Source organism: Calypte anna, chromosome 6 (assembly GCF_003957555.1).
Source record: "Calypte anna isolate BGI_N300 chromosome 6, bCalAnn1_v1.p, whole genome shotgun sequence".
In the NCBI taxonomy this organism is placed as follows: Eukaryota; Metazoa; Chordata; class Aves; order Apodiformes; family Trochilidae; genus Calypte; species Calypte anna.
This window is the reverse complement of record NC_044252.1, coordinates 32,248,715-32,266,772: the sequence shown is the minus strand read 5'-3', so window position 1 is coordinate 32,266,772 and position 18,058 is coordinate 32,248,715. Positions and strand designations below refer to the sequence as shown.

The following is an 18,058-nucleotide window of genomic DNA, read 5'->3' as shown; positions in this document are numbered from 1 at the left end:
ACACATTGGCAGCATCAGCCTAATAAGAGACATTAATATATTAGCATTAATATATTAGCTCTGTGGGTGTTCATAAAGAGCACAGTGTCATCTGCTCTGCTCCCAACCCTTTTATGCATCAAGCTGACTGCACACTGGGAAGGTTTTCTCTGAGGACACTGATCTCCAAATGCATAAGCAGTGCCACATCCAAAGTTTGAGCAATTTGCTTAGAAGATATGACAAGATTCAGGAGTATTTTCAAGCGTGTGGGGAAGATATGCAAATTCTCTGTGCTGTCAACCTAGGATGCTGTGTTTTCCTTGTGGAAAAAATAAATTATTTTCCAGCATTGATAAGGTTGTTGGGCCAGCTCATGAGTAAAAAGAGGCACCCAGAAGCGTTGCTGCTGATTTTTTGGGTGTATTTTCCCCCCTTCCTAGTGATGTGGGTAAGATAAAAAGTGAAATACTCTCAGTGTTTGCCTTTTGGATGAGAACTGGTGGGGATGCCTCAACCCCACCTCATGCTTCCTTGTGAATATCCAGATTTTCTGGTTAAAAACCTGCTGTCCAAGTGTAATTCAGCCTGAGGAAAGGTCAGGGTTGTGCTGGTTACAGCCTGGTCCTCCTCACCTCCCTGCTCCCAGCTCCAGCTCCAGCTGGGAGCACCCCAGGGCCTCTCTCACACCTCTCTGTGTCTCCAGAAGGCAGGAGCAGATCCGAACTCCAGCGATGCCATCCCACGGGTGAGACCATTCCACGGAGGAACCACGGAGCTGAATTCTACACACAGGGCTGCACAGCTGGCACAGGAGCCCTGTGAGGAATCAATCCATGAGAGAACGCCGTGAATCCCTATTATTTTTATATATATTTTATTTTTTGGGTAAGCTTCAGACTGGCTCCCCACATCCCCACCTCTCCTAAAACTCCCAGCACCAAGGACCCACAGCCACCTCCGCCCTCCATGGAGGCCACGGGACAGCATTCCCAGTACCTACCCATTTTATTATTTTATTTTTTTTTTACAGCCATTTCCCAGAAGGAGCAAAAGTGCGGCCGAGGGCGGGCTGCTGCCACGCAGGACAGCCGCGGGGCTCGACCCGCTGAACCGGCTTCGGCCCGGACAGGGGAGGGCGTTGATACAGCTGCAAAAATTGTCCCCCCGGTCCCGACCCGGTCCCGACCCGGTCCCGACCCGGTCCCGACCCGGTCCCGACCCGGTCCCGAGGGAAGCGCTGAGGCTGAGGCGAGAGCGGGGCGGTGCTGAGGGAAGCGAGCCAAAGCCCGGAGGGCGGGGCTTGATGGAGAGGCTCCATTTTGATTGGTTGAGCGGCGGGGTGTGCCGCCGAAGGGGAGCGTTATGACCAATGGGAGAAGGGGGCATGGGCGGCGGAGGCGATCCCCTTGCGGAGGCAGCCAATCGGCGGCGAGGGGCGGGGCGAGACGGGGAGCGGTGACAGCAGCGGCGGGGCCCCCCCCGCCTTTTCGCCGCGGGCTCCGGGCCGGGAAGCAGCAGCAGCAGCAGCAGAGGCGGCAGCGGAGGCGGTGACCGGCGGGTACAGAGCGATGGGGACAGCCAGGACGGGCCTTGGGGGAGCTTCTTGCCTCCGACGGGATCGCCTTGCCCCGGGTTTTCTCCCGCGGCTGTGAGGGCGCGGCCCCGCCCCGCGGGCAAGGCCTCAGCCAGGCCCCGTTGCCAAGGCAACGGGAGGGGTCGGGCTGCCCCGCACGGCGGCTGCTTCTCGGGATAAGGGGAGGTGGAGGGATACGGAACCGCAAAAGGGGATGGAGTCCCTGAGAGGCCGGGGCTCGGTCACCGTCTGCCCTCGTTGTGCGGGGAGCCGGGGCTGGGACAGCCGCTCCCCGGGGGCTCTGGAGGCCGAGAGGCGCCTTCCCCTCTGTGCCCCTCCGTGGTGGTGGCCCGAGGGTGGCATCTGTGCCTTGGGATGGTAAGAAGGTTCCTGGGTTTTATCCCTGGGATTCTGGGTCACTCTTCTCTGCCAGTCTCGGTCCTGAGCCGTTTCTGATGTGGGAAGGTGGTTTGGCACGTCCAGACTGGCATCCCTCCTGCTGTAGTTTGTCCTCTTGTCCTCTTCCTCCCCTTCGTGTTCAGGTGGCACAGGGTGGCAGGGTTCTTGTGTGCTCTATCAGCAGGACCCTGAGTGGTTTTCATCTGTATGACAATATCCCCCATTTACCTCGGGGTCTGTTTCAGTGTATGCCAGGAACTGGCTCCCTATAACCACTGAGTTTAGCTGTGGGGTCTGCAGGGACAGTGCTCTGGGCTTGCTTAGCAGCTGAGTGAAGTTATTCAAATCTGTTTCACAGCTGTGCTTTGAGTAGCTCTTCTATGCTGATGCAAGACCTTTTCCACTGGGGAAAAAGCCCTGCCTTCTGATTCCAGCACTGCATGCTGCAGGGCATGGTCATATTTCTCACTTCCTCAAGGCTGGTAATAAGCTTTCAGGTTTGAGTTTGTTTGTTTTGTCTTTGTGGCTTTTTTTTTTTCCCTGCTCCTTTCTGAAATTTCTGTTCACCTTGTCTTGCTCATCAAAACCAAGTTTTTCTTCATCTTATAACTCCAGATCCATCCATAATTCCCAGCTTCACTCAGCCCTATTCCATGTAACCTCCCATGCCTCAGTTAACATGATGTCTCCTCAGTAGCATAATTTGCAGGACATTTCTCCTCATGGATGGCTTTTAAAAGCTTCTAGTGAAGATATTCCAGCTTGAAAGAAGTAAAAGAAGACCCTCAAACTAGGGGTTTGTAATTCTTCATGCAGAAAAGTAGGAGAGTTTCATTTCTTTACAGCTTTCATTTCTGGAATGTCTGGAAAGTTTCCAGCAACACAGAAGCTCGTGATAGAATTAGCTGCTCTGCCATGAGGTGTGTCAGGGGACAGGGTATCAAAAACTCAGTGAATTGGAGGAGTTCAGCAAGCTGTAATCTCGAGTGATGCAGCTGAGCTGAGTTTCTGTGAAAAGCTGTTCTCAAACAGAGAAGGATTTTGTCTTTTTTACTTGCAAAATCTTGGAATAATGGTCTTGAAAATTATCAACACCAGTGACTAATTTTTAACAGCATTGATGATAGCTGGCAAAATGCCCAGAGTTAAGAAGTTTTCCATCACCTTTTGCTGGAACAAGATCCAAAGGACTTGTGTGGCCCGGGTGGTTTCAGTGGTGTTGCTGAGAAGTGAGGAGCAGCAGTGAAACATCTGAGGAGTCTGTGGAAAGAAATGCCTCTCTGTTTAAGGTGTCCCATCCCCTCTGCAGACCTTTTCCAAAAGAAATGAAAAACAAATCCATGACTTAATACTTCTGCCTCTGCAAGCAGCTTGAGATGAGAGCAGCACCTCTGTGTAAACCATCCCTGCCTCCCCCTGTTGGTATTTCAGGGGTATATTTTAAGTTTTGCTTTTCTTGTGTTGAGGTTACTCAGCTTTTTGGAGTAGGTTACAAAGGAGGCTGCACCTGGTGATCAGAGTACTTGTCATTGCAGTCTGTGTCCTTTCTTTTTGGTCCTTTTATACATGGGATGTTCTGCAAAGTCAGGGCTGGAGAACTCTTGCTAAAGCCCTCGTGTGGCTTTCTGCTGTCCCCACTTTTCTGTGCTCTCAGGAAAGTTTGTTCCAGCTGCTTTGGAAATCCCAGCTCAGTTTCCCTGCTCAGGAGTATTGCAGAGCTTTGTGTTGACTGAGGTGAAGCCACAGGGAGGAAACACAAGTGCATTTGTCTCACAAAATTCTACCTTCAGCTTTTCCTTAGATTTTTAGCAGAATTTGTACATTCAGGGGAAATTTTGACTAAAAGAAGACAGGGTTCTATAAGGATCATTAACATGGTATAGTGTTACTGTTAATGTTTATTTTTTTAATGGTCTTAAAATGCTACTAACAGTGAAAGCTTCCTGTGGGGCTGGCAACATTATATAAAGAATGCAATTTATACAAAAAGTCACAGATTTTGCTTCTTAAAGCTGACCTCAGTTAAAACTACCCAAATCTGATAATATTCTTTAACTAACATCATTTGGGTCAGGTGCTTCTTTCTGGTTTTGTATTATTTGCTTTCTGATTTTGTGGTAAGATTTGTCTTCTGGACATCTTTGTGAGAGGAAAGGTAATTTAATAGCACCAGAAGTTTGATAAGTTTATTGTAGTTTATATGAATTTATCTAGACATGCTAGGCACAATGAAAGAAGAGCCCTTAGAGGAAAAATTGTGTGACTAGTTCAGAGACTTGGCAAGTCACACATTTGAATTTTCTATTCATTACTGTGAATATATGCTAAAATAGGAAAAAACCACTTATTTGAGGTTAAAACCATATTCATTTCTACTTCTTGTATACAGGCTCCTTGACTGAATTGCAGAGTTGAGTAATCTGTAATCTTGGCAGGAAAACCACTTCATTTGTGTCATGCATTTCTTCTGAAGTATTCTTAGTGCTCATGATTAACTTTTTTTTTGCTTTTTTTGCTTTTTCCTCCCCTAGATCTGCAGCAGCTTCCCTGAAGTCAGCCATGTTCTCCAAGCTCACCCACCCTCAGAGCCTTGCTGCTCTCTGTCGAGGTGCTCAGGCTTCCCTGAGTTCTGCTGCCTCAGTTGCTCCAAAGAAAACCCTTCAGGGCTCTGCCTCCTCTGAATACATATTTGAACGTGAGGCTAAATATGGTGCCCACAACTACCACCCCCTGCCTGTGGCTCTGGAAAGAGGAAAAGGTATTTTATTTAGGTTTCCCTGGGTGTGTGTTTTTACATGGAATCATGACATAGTGATCTTGACCCAAGTAATTTCTGAACCTCTGGGATTTTGTTTTTTCTTTGGGGGGTGGGGTTGAGATAATTGATGAAATAAAGACTAATTTGCTGGTCAGAGAACTAGATTGGTATTTATAAGGCTACCTGATAAAATTGTCCTCTCTCTAAAATGATTTATCTGGAAGAGTACTAAGTTCTGATTATCTTAATAATTCAGAGTAACTCAGTAAGAAAATTCCAAGCAACTTTGCTTCTTCTGTTACCTTTTGTGCAGAGGTTTAATGTTAATGTGACCATGAAAAGGTGCACTGAAGCCCTATTTAAGTCCACCTGTACTGTTGCTGTGTTGTTTAATTTACATTTATTCTGATCTCTGAGGATGTTGGAGGGTCCTTTGTGCTCTGCAGATTTAATTCTATGAGTTTATATTGAAACCAGCATAGTGATCCTCTAGTTTTTCTACATCAGTTTGACATAATGTCAGTCTCTCAAGTTTTGAGACTATTTGGGTTTACTTGGTTTTGTTCTTTCTTTTATGACCTACAGTTCTTTTCAGTTCTCTTACAACATTATTCTTCTCCATCTACTTCTTAGAACCCAAAGGAGGGATTTGAAGGGGCAGTATTATTCTCATATTACTTACAAACTTAGTGGAATGGCAGGTTTATATGAGAAGTGCTTCTTCATTCCTCCTTGGGCATTTATTTGTGCTGTACCCTCCTTGCCACCTGATTATTTCCAAATCATTGGGTCTTCCAGGTGTTCCCTAAGGAGCAGTGAGAATAGCATTTATATCTGACCATGTTGTGTTGTAGAGGTTACCTTTTGTGGAAAGGTTTAATGTTAATGTGACCATGAAAAGGTGCACTGAAGCCCTATTTAAGTCCATCTCTACTGTTGCTGTGTTGTTTAATTTACATTTATTCTGATCTCTGATGATGTTGGAGGGTCCTTTGTGCTCTGCAGACTTAATTCTATGAGTTTATATTGAAACCAGCATAGTGATCCTCTAGTTTTTCTACATCAGTTTGACATCGTGTCAGTCTCTCAAGTTTTGAGACTATTTGGGTTTACTTGGTTTTGTTCTTTCTTTTATGACCTACAGTTCTTTTCAGTTCTCTTACAACATTATTCTTCTCCATCTGCTTCTTAGAACCCAAAGGAGGGATTTGAAGGGGCAGTATTATTCTCATATTACTTACAAACTCAGTGGAATGGCAGGTTTATATGAGAAGTGCTTCTTCATTCCTCCTTGGGCATTTATTTGTGCTGTACCCTCCTTGCCACCTGATTATTTCCAAATTATTGGGTCTTCCAGGTGTTCCCTAAGGAATAGTGAGAATACCATTTATATCTAACCATGTTGTGTTGTAGCTCTTAGCTTTTACCTTTTAGTACCTTTGTGCATTGACCACACCTTTGTTTTCCTAGGTGTTTATGTGTGGGATGTTGAAGGTAGAAAGTATTTTGACTTTCTGAGTGCTTACAGTGCTGTTAATCAAGGCCACTGTCACCCAAAGATAGTGGATGCTCTGAAAGCTCAGTCTGAAAAGCTGACCCTCACATCCAGAGCATTCTACAATGATGTCCTTGGGGAATATGAGGAGCTTGTTGCCAAAATGTTCAATTATAACAAAGTTCTTCCCATGAACACAGGTAAAAAAAAAATAAATTACATTTTTATTTCTATTTTATTTATTGTCTGTGAGATTCAACGGTTTTGGTACTGCACCAATGGTCTGTCTCATGGACATGGGTGGTAATGCTGTTTCTTGATGCTTTAGGAGTGGAAGCTGGAGAAACTGCCTGTAAATTGGCTCGGAAATGGGCATACACTGTGAAAGGAGTTCCAAAATACAAAGCCAAAATTATTTTTGCAGGTATGTAAAGTGTCTTTTCCAAGGTGAGGGATCAGTGAGGAAGAGAGCTCCAGACCTTGGCTGTAGCACTCTGTTTTTCTTCTATGGCTGAGGTGATTACTTTGCAGTATTTTTATTGTTTCACTCTTCACTGTATCAGGTCTGCTGAAGGTCTCTAACCTGTGACATTTTAATAGTTTATGCTAGTTTATAGTTAGTTTATATGTTAGTTTATAGTTTAATAGTTTATTTTAACAGGTTATGTTGTTATATATCTGCAGTTGATACATATCTGATAACCCCTTAAGGTTGACTGACTGCTTCCTTCTATATTGTGAAGTTCAGTCTTAAATATGTCCTGTTGACTTAGTATTTTGTGGATCCTTTGGGCTATTTTCTTTTAAACTTAAATAGTTACAATAAATTCTAGCTGTGCTTTGTCAGGAGCTGCTGGTAATGTCTGGTTTTGCAAGGATGAATTTAAGTCCAGAAAGGAACCCATGGTTAATAAGGTGCTTCATAAAGCTTTAGAAACAATAGGTGAATATATAAACTGGAATTTATTTGTACTACTTAACCCTTTTAGTTGTCAAAAATTAACAAGTGCTTGAAGTCACATGGAAAGTGCTTTCAGCCCTCCATGTTTTTGTAACCACTGCTTAGGTGTTAAAGTGCAGAATCTTTTTATTCCTAACTGGTTGTTTTTTATATTTGTTTCCTCTGAATAAATTCCTTGAATTGCTGCCACCCCTCTCATAGGTTGCACATTTGGGTTGAGCCTGCTTCCCTCTTAGACTTTCCCTGCTAGTGGTTTTCTTCTGCAGAATTTAGCATTAAACACAACTCTTTTTTTTGTTTTTAATTTTTTTTTTCAGCTGGCAACTTCTGGGGCAGAACCATGTCTGCTATCTCCAGCTCTACTGACCCATCCAGCTATGATGGGTTTGGACCCTTTATGCCAGGCTTTGAACTGATTCCATACAATGACCTACCAGCCCTTGAGGTATTTGGCAATTTTAGTTCTTTTCTGAGCAATCATTTCACAGGGTCTCTTTGGTAAATAGCAAGGCAGGAAGGTCAGAGGTTTATCCTTTGAAATAGCTGCTTTGGCATGGAGATACATGTATCTAGATGTAGATCAAGACTATATTTGTTATGATTATGGATAGATGTGTGTAGATTCTGCTTTGGTTTGGATTTTCAGCTTTACTTGAGGATGTAAAAGGAAAACCACTCAATCAGTTTTGTTTCCCACATCACTAAGATGTTTAAGGTATAAAAAGAGGGTAGGAAATAAACTGTAAGGGAATTTAGAGCAATAGAAAACATTCCAAAGTCAGGACTTGTGTTCTGAAACCCCTAACTTTACCTACTTTCCTCAGAAGTGCTGTGCGTTCTCCAATGACCAGATGAGTGGGATGCACTGGAGTTGCAAACGAGTCTTTCCAGTTTCACAACATCCTTAAAACCATGCTAGGCTGGTCTTTTGCTTAAGCTACTGGTGATTCTGCTATTTCCCATGTTTTCTGAGGTGCATCTTGTCCAGCTGTTGGAGAGGGTTAATCTTATTTAGACTAAAATTTGCCAACCTTATAATGTGGGACTGGGTATTAAAGGGTAGATGGTGCTTGATGGCATCCATAGGGTGCTGGGCTTGGGACTTGGGAGACAAGAGGGTTCCAGCCAAACACAGATAGTCCTGAAGCACTAGGAACATTCCCATTGCTACTTCTCCATCCCCTGGATCCATTGTCTCCAGGAGTGAAAAGCTGATTAATCCTCTGTGCCTTTTGGGGCTGCTTAGTGCAAGTGACTCGTGGGCAGAGTTTGGAAGGTTTAGACAACAGGGATGCTTGGCCTCCTAGGAGGTTGACTAGAGGTAACAAAGGTCTTTCAGTGGATTAGAGTCCCAGTGTGGAAAAACTTACTCGGATTTGAGGCTGTGTAAGGCTGCCTGCCTATTGTGAAAGGTCTGTAAGCATTTAGTGGCTTTCAGGGAACCTTCTGCTGGTGGCCTCAGGTGAGGCCAATCAATGAGGTGATGAGGGAGTGGCACCCAGCACTGCCAAGGGATAGAAAGGGCATCAAAGAGCTGCCCCACCTTCTGCTGGTGGCCTCAGGTGAGGCCAATCAGCCAGGTGATAAGGGGGTGGCACCCAGCACTGCCCAGAGGGATATAAAGGGCTGCCAAGAGCTGCCCCACCTTCTTTTGGTGGCCTCAGGTGAGGCCAATCATGAGGTGATAAGGAGGTGGCACCCAGCACTGCCCAGACGGCTAGAAAGGGCTGTGAGGAGCGCCAGTGACCTGGAACGCGGTGAACAGTAGCAGGCAAAGAGGAACAGGGCACAGCAGTTCCTGAGGCAGTAACAGGAGCAGAGAAACAGGAACGTGGCACAGCAGTTCCTGAGGCAGTAACAGGAGCAGAGAAACAGGAACGTGGCACAGCAGTTCCTGAGGCAGTAACAGGAGCAGAGAAACAGGAACTTGGCACAGCAGTTCCTGAGGCAGTAACAGGAGCAGGGAAACAGGTACGTGGCAGGGCAGTTCGTGAGGCAGTTCGCGCAGGCAGGGCGAGCAGGAGGGGCACAGCCACTTCCCAGCTTTCTTGAAGGAGCAATGGTCTCCAAAAAAGCAAAACCTGGTGCTGTTAAGATGCAGGGTGTATCCACACAGATGGAACCCCTCAGAGGGACAGCAAGAGGGGTGTAGCTGTTCAGGCCTCTGGCTGTGTGGAGTGTCTGAGCCTGGTGTTAGCACCAGAGGATGGTGTGAGTGGGGTCTGAGTGCGATGTGAGCAGGGGAATGACTTGCTGTGCCTTGCTGGCAGAGCTCAAGTAGGAAGTAGAGAGACTAAAAAGTATTAGGGACAGTGAAAGGGAAATTGACTGGTGGAGTCACACCCTTTCTAACCCAAAAGAAGTCCAGAAGGAGACAGTGAAGCCCTGTCCCTGCTGCTATCAGGCAGTTGGAGCAAACCAGGTGAAGGGGAGGGAATGGAAACAGGTCCCTCATCGGAGAGGCAAAAGAATCCCCTCCCAACCCCCACCATCCCCCCGGGTGCCCTTCGAGAACAGAGATGAGGCCCTGGGCTCAGAGAATCAGGCAGAGGACAGACAAGAGGAAGATCTGTCTGGAAGGTCTCCTGTTTGCCCCCCATCTACCAGACGGGTTACAACTACAGCTACAAATTAAAAAAGAAGGGGAGTTGGAGTTGGTGACTCCCTTCTGAGGGGAACTGAGGGCCCTATATGTCGACCGGACCCATCCCACAGGGAGCTCTGCTGCCTTCCTGGGGCCTGGGTGAGGGATATTAGTAGGAGACTCCCCCAGCTAATTCAGCCCTCTGATTATTATACACTGTTGGTAGTCCAGTCTGGCAGTGATGACATTAATGGAAGAAGTCCTAAGACAATTAAAAGGGACTTCAAGGCACTGGGTTGTTTAGTTGATGGGTCAGGAGCACAGGTGGTGTTCTCCTCAATTCCTGCAGTAGCAGAGATGAATGAGGAGAGGAGCAGGAAAACCTATCATATCAATAGGTGGCTAAGGGATTGGTGCCACCAGCAGAACCTTGGGTTTTTATGAGCATGGGCCAAAGCTATTCTCTTCCAACCAGATGGGCTTCATCTATATAGCAAGGGCAAAAGGACTCTAGCCTATAAGTTGGCAGGGCTGATAAGGAGGGCTTTAAACAAGGTTTGAAGGGAGGTGGGGTTGAAACTGGGCTCTCCAGAAAGGAGTCCAAGGGTGGACAGCCCAAGTTAAGAGCCAAATCAACAGCCCAGCTGAAGTGCATGTACACCAGTGCACACAGCATAGGCAACAAACAGGAGGAGCTGGGAGCCATTGTGCAGCAGGAAAGCTATGACAGAAATGTGGTAGGATGACTCCCATGACTGGAGTGCTGCCATGGGTGGCTACAGGCTCTTCAGAAGGGACAGGCAGGGTAGGAGAGGTGGAGGGGGAGCTCTATATGTTAGAGAGACTCTTGACTCTGTAGTAGTGGAGTAAGGGTTGGACTTGATGATCTCAGAGGTCCTTTCCAACCTGTCCGATTCTATGAATGTGCTTTGAACGTGCTCCAGGGCCCTGAAACTGAGATCCATGGCCCTCAAACTGATAACTGAATTCCTCCTGTTTATGGGGCAATACTGAGAAAAGCTGTAGTAAGTTCATGCTGGGAATCATTACATCTCTCGAGTCTCATGGATTTCTAAACCTTTCAGAATGTGGCTGTGGACTTTGCTTTAAGGTGACAAAATTCTCCTGGAGAGCCTCCGTTCATTTTTGCTTGAGTGGAATGTTGAGCAATTGTTTGTCTTGTATGGGGTAATGCAAAACTGAGTGTATTTCTGAGGTCGTTTCTGATCTGATCCCATAATCTGCTTGTCTGGGTTTGCAATTTTTAATTGCTTCTGGGTCAGGAATGAAATGGCACTCAGGGATAACTGCCTGACATGAATAGTGTTCTCATCACTTCAGGCAGAACACCATGCTTAGAGCTGGGCTCTGTATGTGTCCATCTCCATACTTTCTAAATGTGACCTGACTAAAAATATGGGTTTTTTTCTTTCTTTCTTTTTGTCTCTCCATTTTTACAGCGGGCCCTTCAAGATCCCAACGTTGCAGCTTTCATGGTTGAACCAATCCAGGGTGAAGCAGGTGTGGTTGTCCCTGACACAGGTTATCTCACAGGAGTGAGGGACCTCTGCACAAAACACAATGTGAGTAACCAGGTGGCTTGAACATTACACACTGAGTTTACTGGCATATCTTGTAAGGTCATCCTTGAATGCAAGGTTGAAAGCTTCATGTACTATTTAATCATTTCCTTTGCTTTCAGTGGAACAGGGTAGAGATACTTCTATTTCCTGACAATACCTTATCAGGAAGTACTTCTTAGCAGTGTAAGTTTTTCACTGTTTCTTATTGCTTTCAGTGATTTAACTTCCTAATGAATGTTCTTGAAGCTTCATTTATTTTAAATTAACTTCTTTTAATTTCTTTTTCATCTTAAAAGCTTCATGGGCCAGGAGCTTAGGAGCTTGTTACTGGTGTGGTTCTACCATGGCTATAAAGGGACCTTGTTGCTGTTACTACCAAGAGTTAGTAACAGTAATGAGACTCAGAATGAAACACTGAAGAGAATGGTCATCTGGTTATGAATATTTTTTTAAAGTCTTACAGTTTTGCTTTTACAGCATTTTCTCAGCTGTTTCATACCACATTCCTGACTCCTGAATATTAGGTCCTGCCTGAATTCTACTAAGAAACACTTAACTTTGAAAATGGTGTGGAGTTTGTATTCTGTATTAGTGCAGATTTGCATTTGGTGTCTGTGGAAAGATGTTCCATGTCCTTCAGTTGTCTTTGGGTACTTCTGCATCTCACAAGTGGGCTTCTGTGTTGCCATATTCCAGGACCAGTTTGCTCTCCCACAGGCCCAGGCCATGTTTTTTGTGAGTGTGTGTCAGGGTTTAACCCTGGCCCGGCAATTAAACCGAATAACAGACGCTCTCTATTAATCTCTCTCTCTCCTTGATAGAGAAGGAGAGAGAATAAGGGAGAGAGACTGATGGGTTGGAAACTAAACCACACAACTTTAATGAAAACAGTGATGGTAAATAGGGAAAAATTACTAAATATATACAAATATACAGGAAAATGGAAACCACATTCCTCCCCCCTCTCCCCCAATAACTCTCACGTCACCACCGAGGCTGCAGGGCAGCCCTGGGAAAGTCCAGGCTGGAATCCTGGGGTCAGCAACAGTCAGGAACCGGAGGCAGGAACACACAGATATGGGCTGGCACGGATCAGGACCACAGGCAGACGAACGGACAGGATCCTTCTAGGATGCCGGGTGAAGGAGGGGAAGCAGGAAATCAGGAAAAGATCTGGCTTGGCCCACGTGATGCCTCAAATTATACTGAGTGTGACGTATATGGGATGGAATCCTCTGTTTGGTCAATTCTGGCATCTATCTTGTCTGTTCCTCCCCAAAGGAGGGCTCAGGTGGGGCCTCTGTGTCCTCCTGGACGGTAAAATATTTTCCTCAGAGCTGAGGAAAGCAGTGTCCTTGGCCCTGCATACCAGTCTCTAGCAGTAACTATAAACATCAAGTGTTATCAGTCCTAGAAGCACATACACTGTCTGAGAAACTTGCTGTTAATTTCAGCAAATGCAACTACTTACAAGGGACTTAGCTAAAAGCAAAAGTACAGAAACAGAAAACCACCTTTATCCTGGCCCAAACCAGGACAGTGTGAAAAAACAACAAAAAATGTCTGCTAATTTACAGGTTTTTATGCCCTCTGTGCTGCCTGCCTGACTTAAAAATCAGTGGTCTCAGCTCCAGTTAGAATTCTGATTCTTAATTTGAAAGTGCTACCCATAAATCCTTTTATACCCTTGGGTGAAGGTATTGACATATAATTAATAAAGTTGCCTTCATAATTGGTTTGATAATTGCCTCAAAAAGTAAGAGTGACTTTACGAAGATCAGCTTGGGACAACAGCACATCTTAGGAAAACAAGATTTAAAATTGGGGTTTAGTTCTCAGAATTATTTAGACACATGGAGATCAGACTGCAAAACCTGCAGAGTTGCTAAGGTGGCATTTCTCAGAAGCTTCCAGAAACTGGTGTATGAATGCTGCACTGGGAGTAAAGGTAATCTAAGCCTCACTTTTTGGAAACCCCACTCATTGTTAAATTAGAAGTAGAGTTTGGTTGGAATAATCCAGCCCTGTGTGAGTTACTCCTTACATAGAAAAAAACGTGCTAAAAAGATGGGGGTGGAGAGAGGACAGCATGTTCCCATTTCATGAAGGACGTGTGTCTCCAGGAGGTGTAGAGGAGGTAAAGGAATTCTCTTATGTGTGGATTTTTCCTCTTTTTTTGTCTCTACAAAGGTTCTCTTTATTGCTGATGAAATCCAGACTGGTTTAGCCAGAACAGGGAAGATGCTTGCTGTTGACCATGAAAATGTGAGGCCTGATATAATTCTTCTTGGAAAGGCCCTTTCTGGTGGTTTGTATCCTGTGAGTATCCGTGCAGTGATTAATGGTTTTAAAATAATTAACACTGACAATCTAAATAGTTTTTAGGTATTTTGGCCCTTGAATTGAATATATTTTTTTTTTCTATCTGTTTTCTTCACTTTGGTCTTGTCCTGTCTGGAAAATAAGTGGCCAGCCTTTCATTCTAGAATTACTGGTTACTCTTTTGTACTCTCTCTGGAGACCAATTTATCCCACTCTTGCTGTGATGGATATTTTAGATGAATTCTCTAAAGGGAAAACCAAAACAAACCCAACTAATGTCTTTAACATATATTATAAAGCTATTTCTGTACAACTGACATTATTTCACTTGTTTGGCATCCCACATGACTGATTTTATCCTCTTTGGAGTGACTTAAATTCCTGCTGATTAGGCTGGGGGTTACAACCTGCCTGGAGCTTATTTTGGCCCATTGAAGCTATTTCTGAGTTGTTAAACAGAGTATTGAAGCCTGAACTCTGGAAATTATACTCAGTTTGGAGAAATGCCCCTCAGCTGTAGTTAGATGTTAGATGTTACAGCATAGCTGAGTGTATTTAAGGGATTAAGCTGATTAAGGTGATTTTCAGATGTGCTTCAGAGTTGGGAATGTAAAAATCATTTATCACCAGGCACTGAAATTTATCCTTTCCTGGGCCCTGGAGGAAAGTTTGCTTCAGACAGGTTTTAGTTCACTGTTCTAAAGTTGTGTGGCCATGAACTGTTTGTCCTTCCTCCCCTCCTTAGGTCTCTGCAGTTCTCTGTGATGATGAAATTATGCTGACCATTAAGCCTGGTGAACATGGATCTACATATGGAGGGAACCCACTGGCTTGTCGAGTTGCCATGGCAGCACTGGAGGTTTGTGTGCTCTAAACAAACATTCAGATCCCAAAGGAAAAAGGGTGGCATGCTGACCCCATGATCTCTGCTTCAATAAATGATACAATTTGTTATGCTAGAAGTTGAAATCTAGCTTTAAATAAGACTCAGCACTAGCAATGGTTGTTTGCATTGATCACCAAATTCTAAAGCCTTTTGCTGAAAGTGTGTCCTAATCCTGTGTATTTTATGGTCTTAATGTTGTAAATGACCAAAATAGAGTTTGTCTAGGGGAAGTTTCAACTTCTGCAAGTTTGGTACAATTATTTCACTAATTTCACAAAGACATTTTAAAACTGGCTTGTTTTCCTACACCATACTGCAGAGGCTGTTGCTCTGTGAGCCTGGTAACACAGATATGCTACAGGAGCTCAAGTAGAAGACAGTAAAATATTCTGTTTAGAGTCCATAGTTTAATTATTCTGTGACTGCAGAATTAACTACAAGTCTGTCAACCTCATCATTACCCATATGTGGACCTGGGCAGATCAAGAGTCTTCAGAGTTTTACCATTTACTTGTAGATAACAGCAAATAGAAAGCAATTAATTTAGAATAAAATGCCAAAGAGTCTTTTTTGCTGTAAAAATGAATAAGTAAAGACTTAACACTGCTCTGCCTGGGTGTGCAGCCTTTGCAGTGACACTTTGGATGCATCAGCTTTTCTATCTCAGCAACTGCAATGTCATAAAATGTACCTAAAATTAATGCAGTGTCCTTTGGCTGACTGTAGCTCTGACTTTCCTTTAGGTAATTGAAGAGGAAGAGTTGGCTAAAAATGCAGAAATAATGGGTAACATACTAAGAAATGAGCTCATGAAGACCCCATCTAATATTGTAACTTCTGTGAGAGGAAAAGGACTACTAAATGCCATTGTAATTCGGGAAACCAAAGGTAAGGAGATGTAACTGCACAATCATAGCATGAAAAAAAATGTATTTTAACTGGAATTGAAAGTAATTTAGTGATTAGGGGATTGGCTTAGAAGGCATCTTATTTGGGTTCAGATCTGTAGTAATGTAGTACTACTGGAAACTTATTCATATGACTGTTCCCTATTAAAACCCAGGGATATTTAACTAAGTCTGAACAATTTTTTAAAGTATTGGAGTTATTTATGATGTGATAATGCTCAAACCTGACGGTGAAACAGTCTCCCAAGAAATACCCTTTTGTTTCCTCACCTCCAGAAACCTGGCCACACCACTGGCCAAGCTACTTTCTGTCAGCTTGTAGAAGGATTGGCTGAGGTTGGTTGTTCCAGGATAATTAGAAGGGGACAGTGAATGCTGGAGGGTACAAGGAAGGAAAAAACTAATGACTGAAAACAGATTTCTAGGGATTAACACCTTGAATTAACCCAACAGTCATCTTAAAAGCCAGAGCAGACAATAATTGTCATTTCCTAAGGCATTCATGTGAGGCACTGGAATCCAGGCACAAACATAGCCTGGTCTGAAGCCCTGTCACAGTGTTCTCTTTCCTCTCCTGTGCATGGTTCACTTTTTAAACTTCATCCAAGTGAAGCATTCAGCTGTGAAGATGCAAAACTTGGTGAGTTGGAGGCAAACTTTGAGTCTTGTCAGACAAATTGCAGTTTTGCAGCAGTCTTGCCTGTTTAGTGCAAATCTGGGGGAGCTGCTCCTGTGTGTGACCACTGTAATAGACTCATAGAATGTCAGGGGTTGGAAGGGACCTCTGGAGATCACCCAGTCCATCTCCCTGCCACAGCAGGATCACCTAGGGCAGGACACACAGGAACACATCCAGGTGGGGTTGGAAATTCTCCAGAGAAGGAGACTCCAGAACCTCTCTGGGCAGCCTGGGCCGGGGCTCCCTCACACACGCAGTCAAGAAGTTTCTCCTCACGTTGAGGTGGAACTTCCTGTGTTTCAGCTTAAACCCATTATTTCTTGTCCTGTTACTGGGCACTACCAAAAAGAGTGGACTCATCTTCTTGACACCTGAAAGGAACCCAAAATGAACCTGAAAGGAACCCAAAATCAACCCAAAAGGAACTAAAAATGAACACAAATGATCTTTGGGTTCATCTTTGTACCACCGGATGGTGAGGAGTTTACAACCTGGCCCTGTTGTAACCATGTTCAACAACTGTGCTGCTTTTCCTGCACTAATTTGTCTTTTTATTAAATTATTATTTTATTTTTCTTTTATTTTCCCCTTGGATTGCAGACTATGATGCCTGGAAGGTGTGTTTGAGGCTCCGGGACAATGGGCTTCTGGCCAAACCGACGCACGGGGACATCATTCGGCTGGCACCCCCCCTGGTGATCAAGGAGGATGAAATCAGAGAGTGCATTGAAATCATTCACAAAACCATCCTGTCTTTCTGAACACAGAGCTTTTGAAAGTCTTCCTGCTGACTGACCCAAGGTGGTGTGCTGAAATCTGTGTGGTGAAGGCCTGCTCTTTGAAGGAAGCATCTCTCATCCTTTTTATCTCAGAAGACTTAACTCCTAAGCTGTAGCTGTGTCTTGAAAGTAGAATGGCTCTGAAGAAAAAAAATGATTTTAAAGAGCTTCCAATCTGGGAATACTTGGAGATAAAGTAGTGAGGTTCTGCTCTTCTAGTTGTGTACCTACTCAACAGGGAAGTCAAAATGTTTGAGGGGAGGTGTCTGTAGAAATCTGCTAATTGTTGGAAGTCTTAGCCAAAGTCTAAAGTCTAATTTATATATATATTAGTAAGGGTGGTCTTGCACTCTCAAATGACTCTCCAAAATACCACCTTTGGCTTTTTTTGTCCCTAGATAAGTGTCTGTAGGATGCAAGCACTTGTCATTATGGCTGAATTTCTGTTTCTCATTTGTAGCTAGGAAAACCTTCAAATGCTGAAGGTTTGACAGAGTGGGTGTTGTGCTGGTGAGCCTGAAAAGCATTGAGCTCTGTTCTGTATGTCAAATATTTTGATTGTATGACAAGAGATGCTGTTTTCAAGCCTGGTCCCAGTGTTTGGCTTTGCAATCTTGTAAACCAGATCAAAGCATATAGATCTGCTTTTACCCTTATCAAACTTTTGATAATCTGGATGCTGATATTGAAACCTGCCTTGCATTAAAAAAAAAAAATAATAAATATATTCATGTGCAACTATAATCCACAGTTGTATTCATAAAGAGTAAAACTTGCAGCTGCCTCTGCCCAAAGCCACAGCAAACGTTGCCTTTGCAGGCTGTGTGTTTTTATCCATTTCTAGATGGAAGCTTCTGTGGGTTTTTATAGGGTGAGTGCTTCTGCACTTTGGGCCTTTGGATGCTGCTAAAATGGTGTTCTCTATGCAGTGTGGAGTTGGCTGCTGTTCTTGCCCTAGGTTGTTTGTTTTTCTCCATGTTTCTTCACTGAGCTGGTTTTAGCTGAGCCTAAACCCTCATTAATCACTGTTAATGCAAAATATTCCCTTTGCCAAGCATAGGGGTTAAATGCAGTCACATGTTTGTAATTGGAAGTGGCAAATAATCCTGTGGTATTTGTGAAGGCAACTTAGTTTATGGGAATAAAGCA

General features: G+C 44.1%; 1 protein-coding gene across 3 annotated transcripts; it reads left to right on the top strand.

The window, feature by feature from the left end:
- The first annotated feature begins 1,420 nt into the window (after nt 1-1,420).
- OAT (ornithine aminotransferase) lies at nt 1,421-17,714 on the top strand. Of its 3 annotated transcripts, none has more exons than XM_030453357.1 (10): nt 1,421-1,540; nt 4,486-4,712; nt 6,183-6,407; nt 6,536-6,631; nt 7,486-7,613; nt 11,213-11,335; nt 13,526-13,654; nt 14,403-14,516; nt 15,287-15,431; nt 16,731-17,714. In XM_030453357.1, the coding sequence occupies exons 2-10, from the start codon at nt 4,514-4,516 to the stop codon at nt 16,889-16,891; spliced, it is 1,320 nt and encodes a 439-aa protein (XP_030309217.1). In that variant the 5' UTR covers nt 1,421-1,540; nt 4,486-4,513; the 3' UTR covers nt 16,892-17,714. The 3 variants fall into 3 exon arrangements, with proteins under 3 accessions (XP_030309217.1, XP_030309219.1, XP_030309218.1); XM_030453359.1 differs by lacking the exon at nt 1,421-1,540 and adding an exon at nt 2,318-2,436 and having other exon boundaries at nt 16,731-17,650; XM_030453358.1 differs by lacking the exon at nt 1,421-1,540 and adding an exon at nt 2,318-2,451 and having other exon boundaries at nt 16,731-17,650.
- The last annotated feature ends 344 nt before the right edge of the window (nt 17,715-18,058 follow it).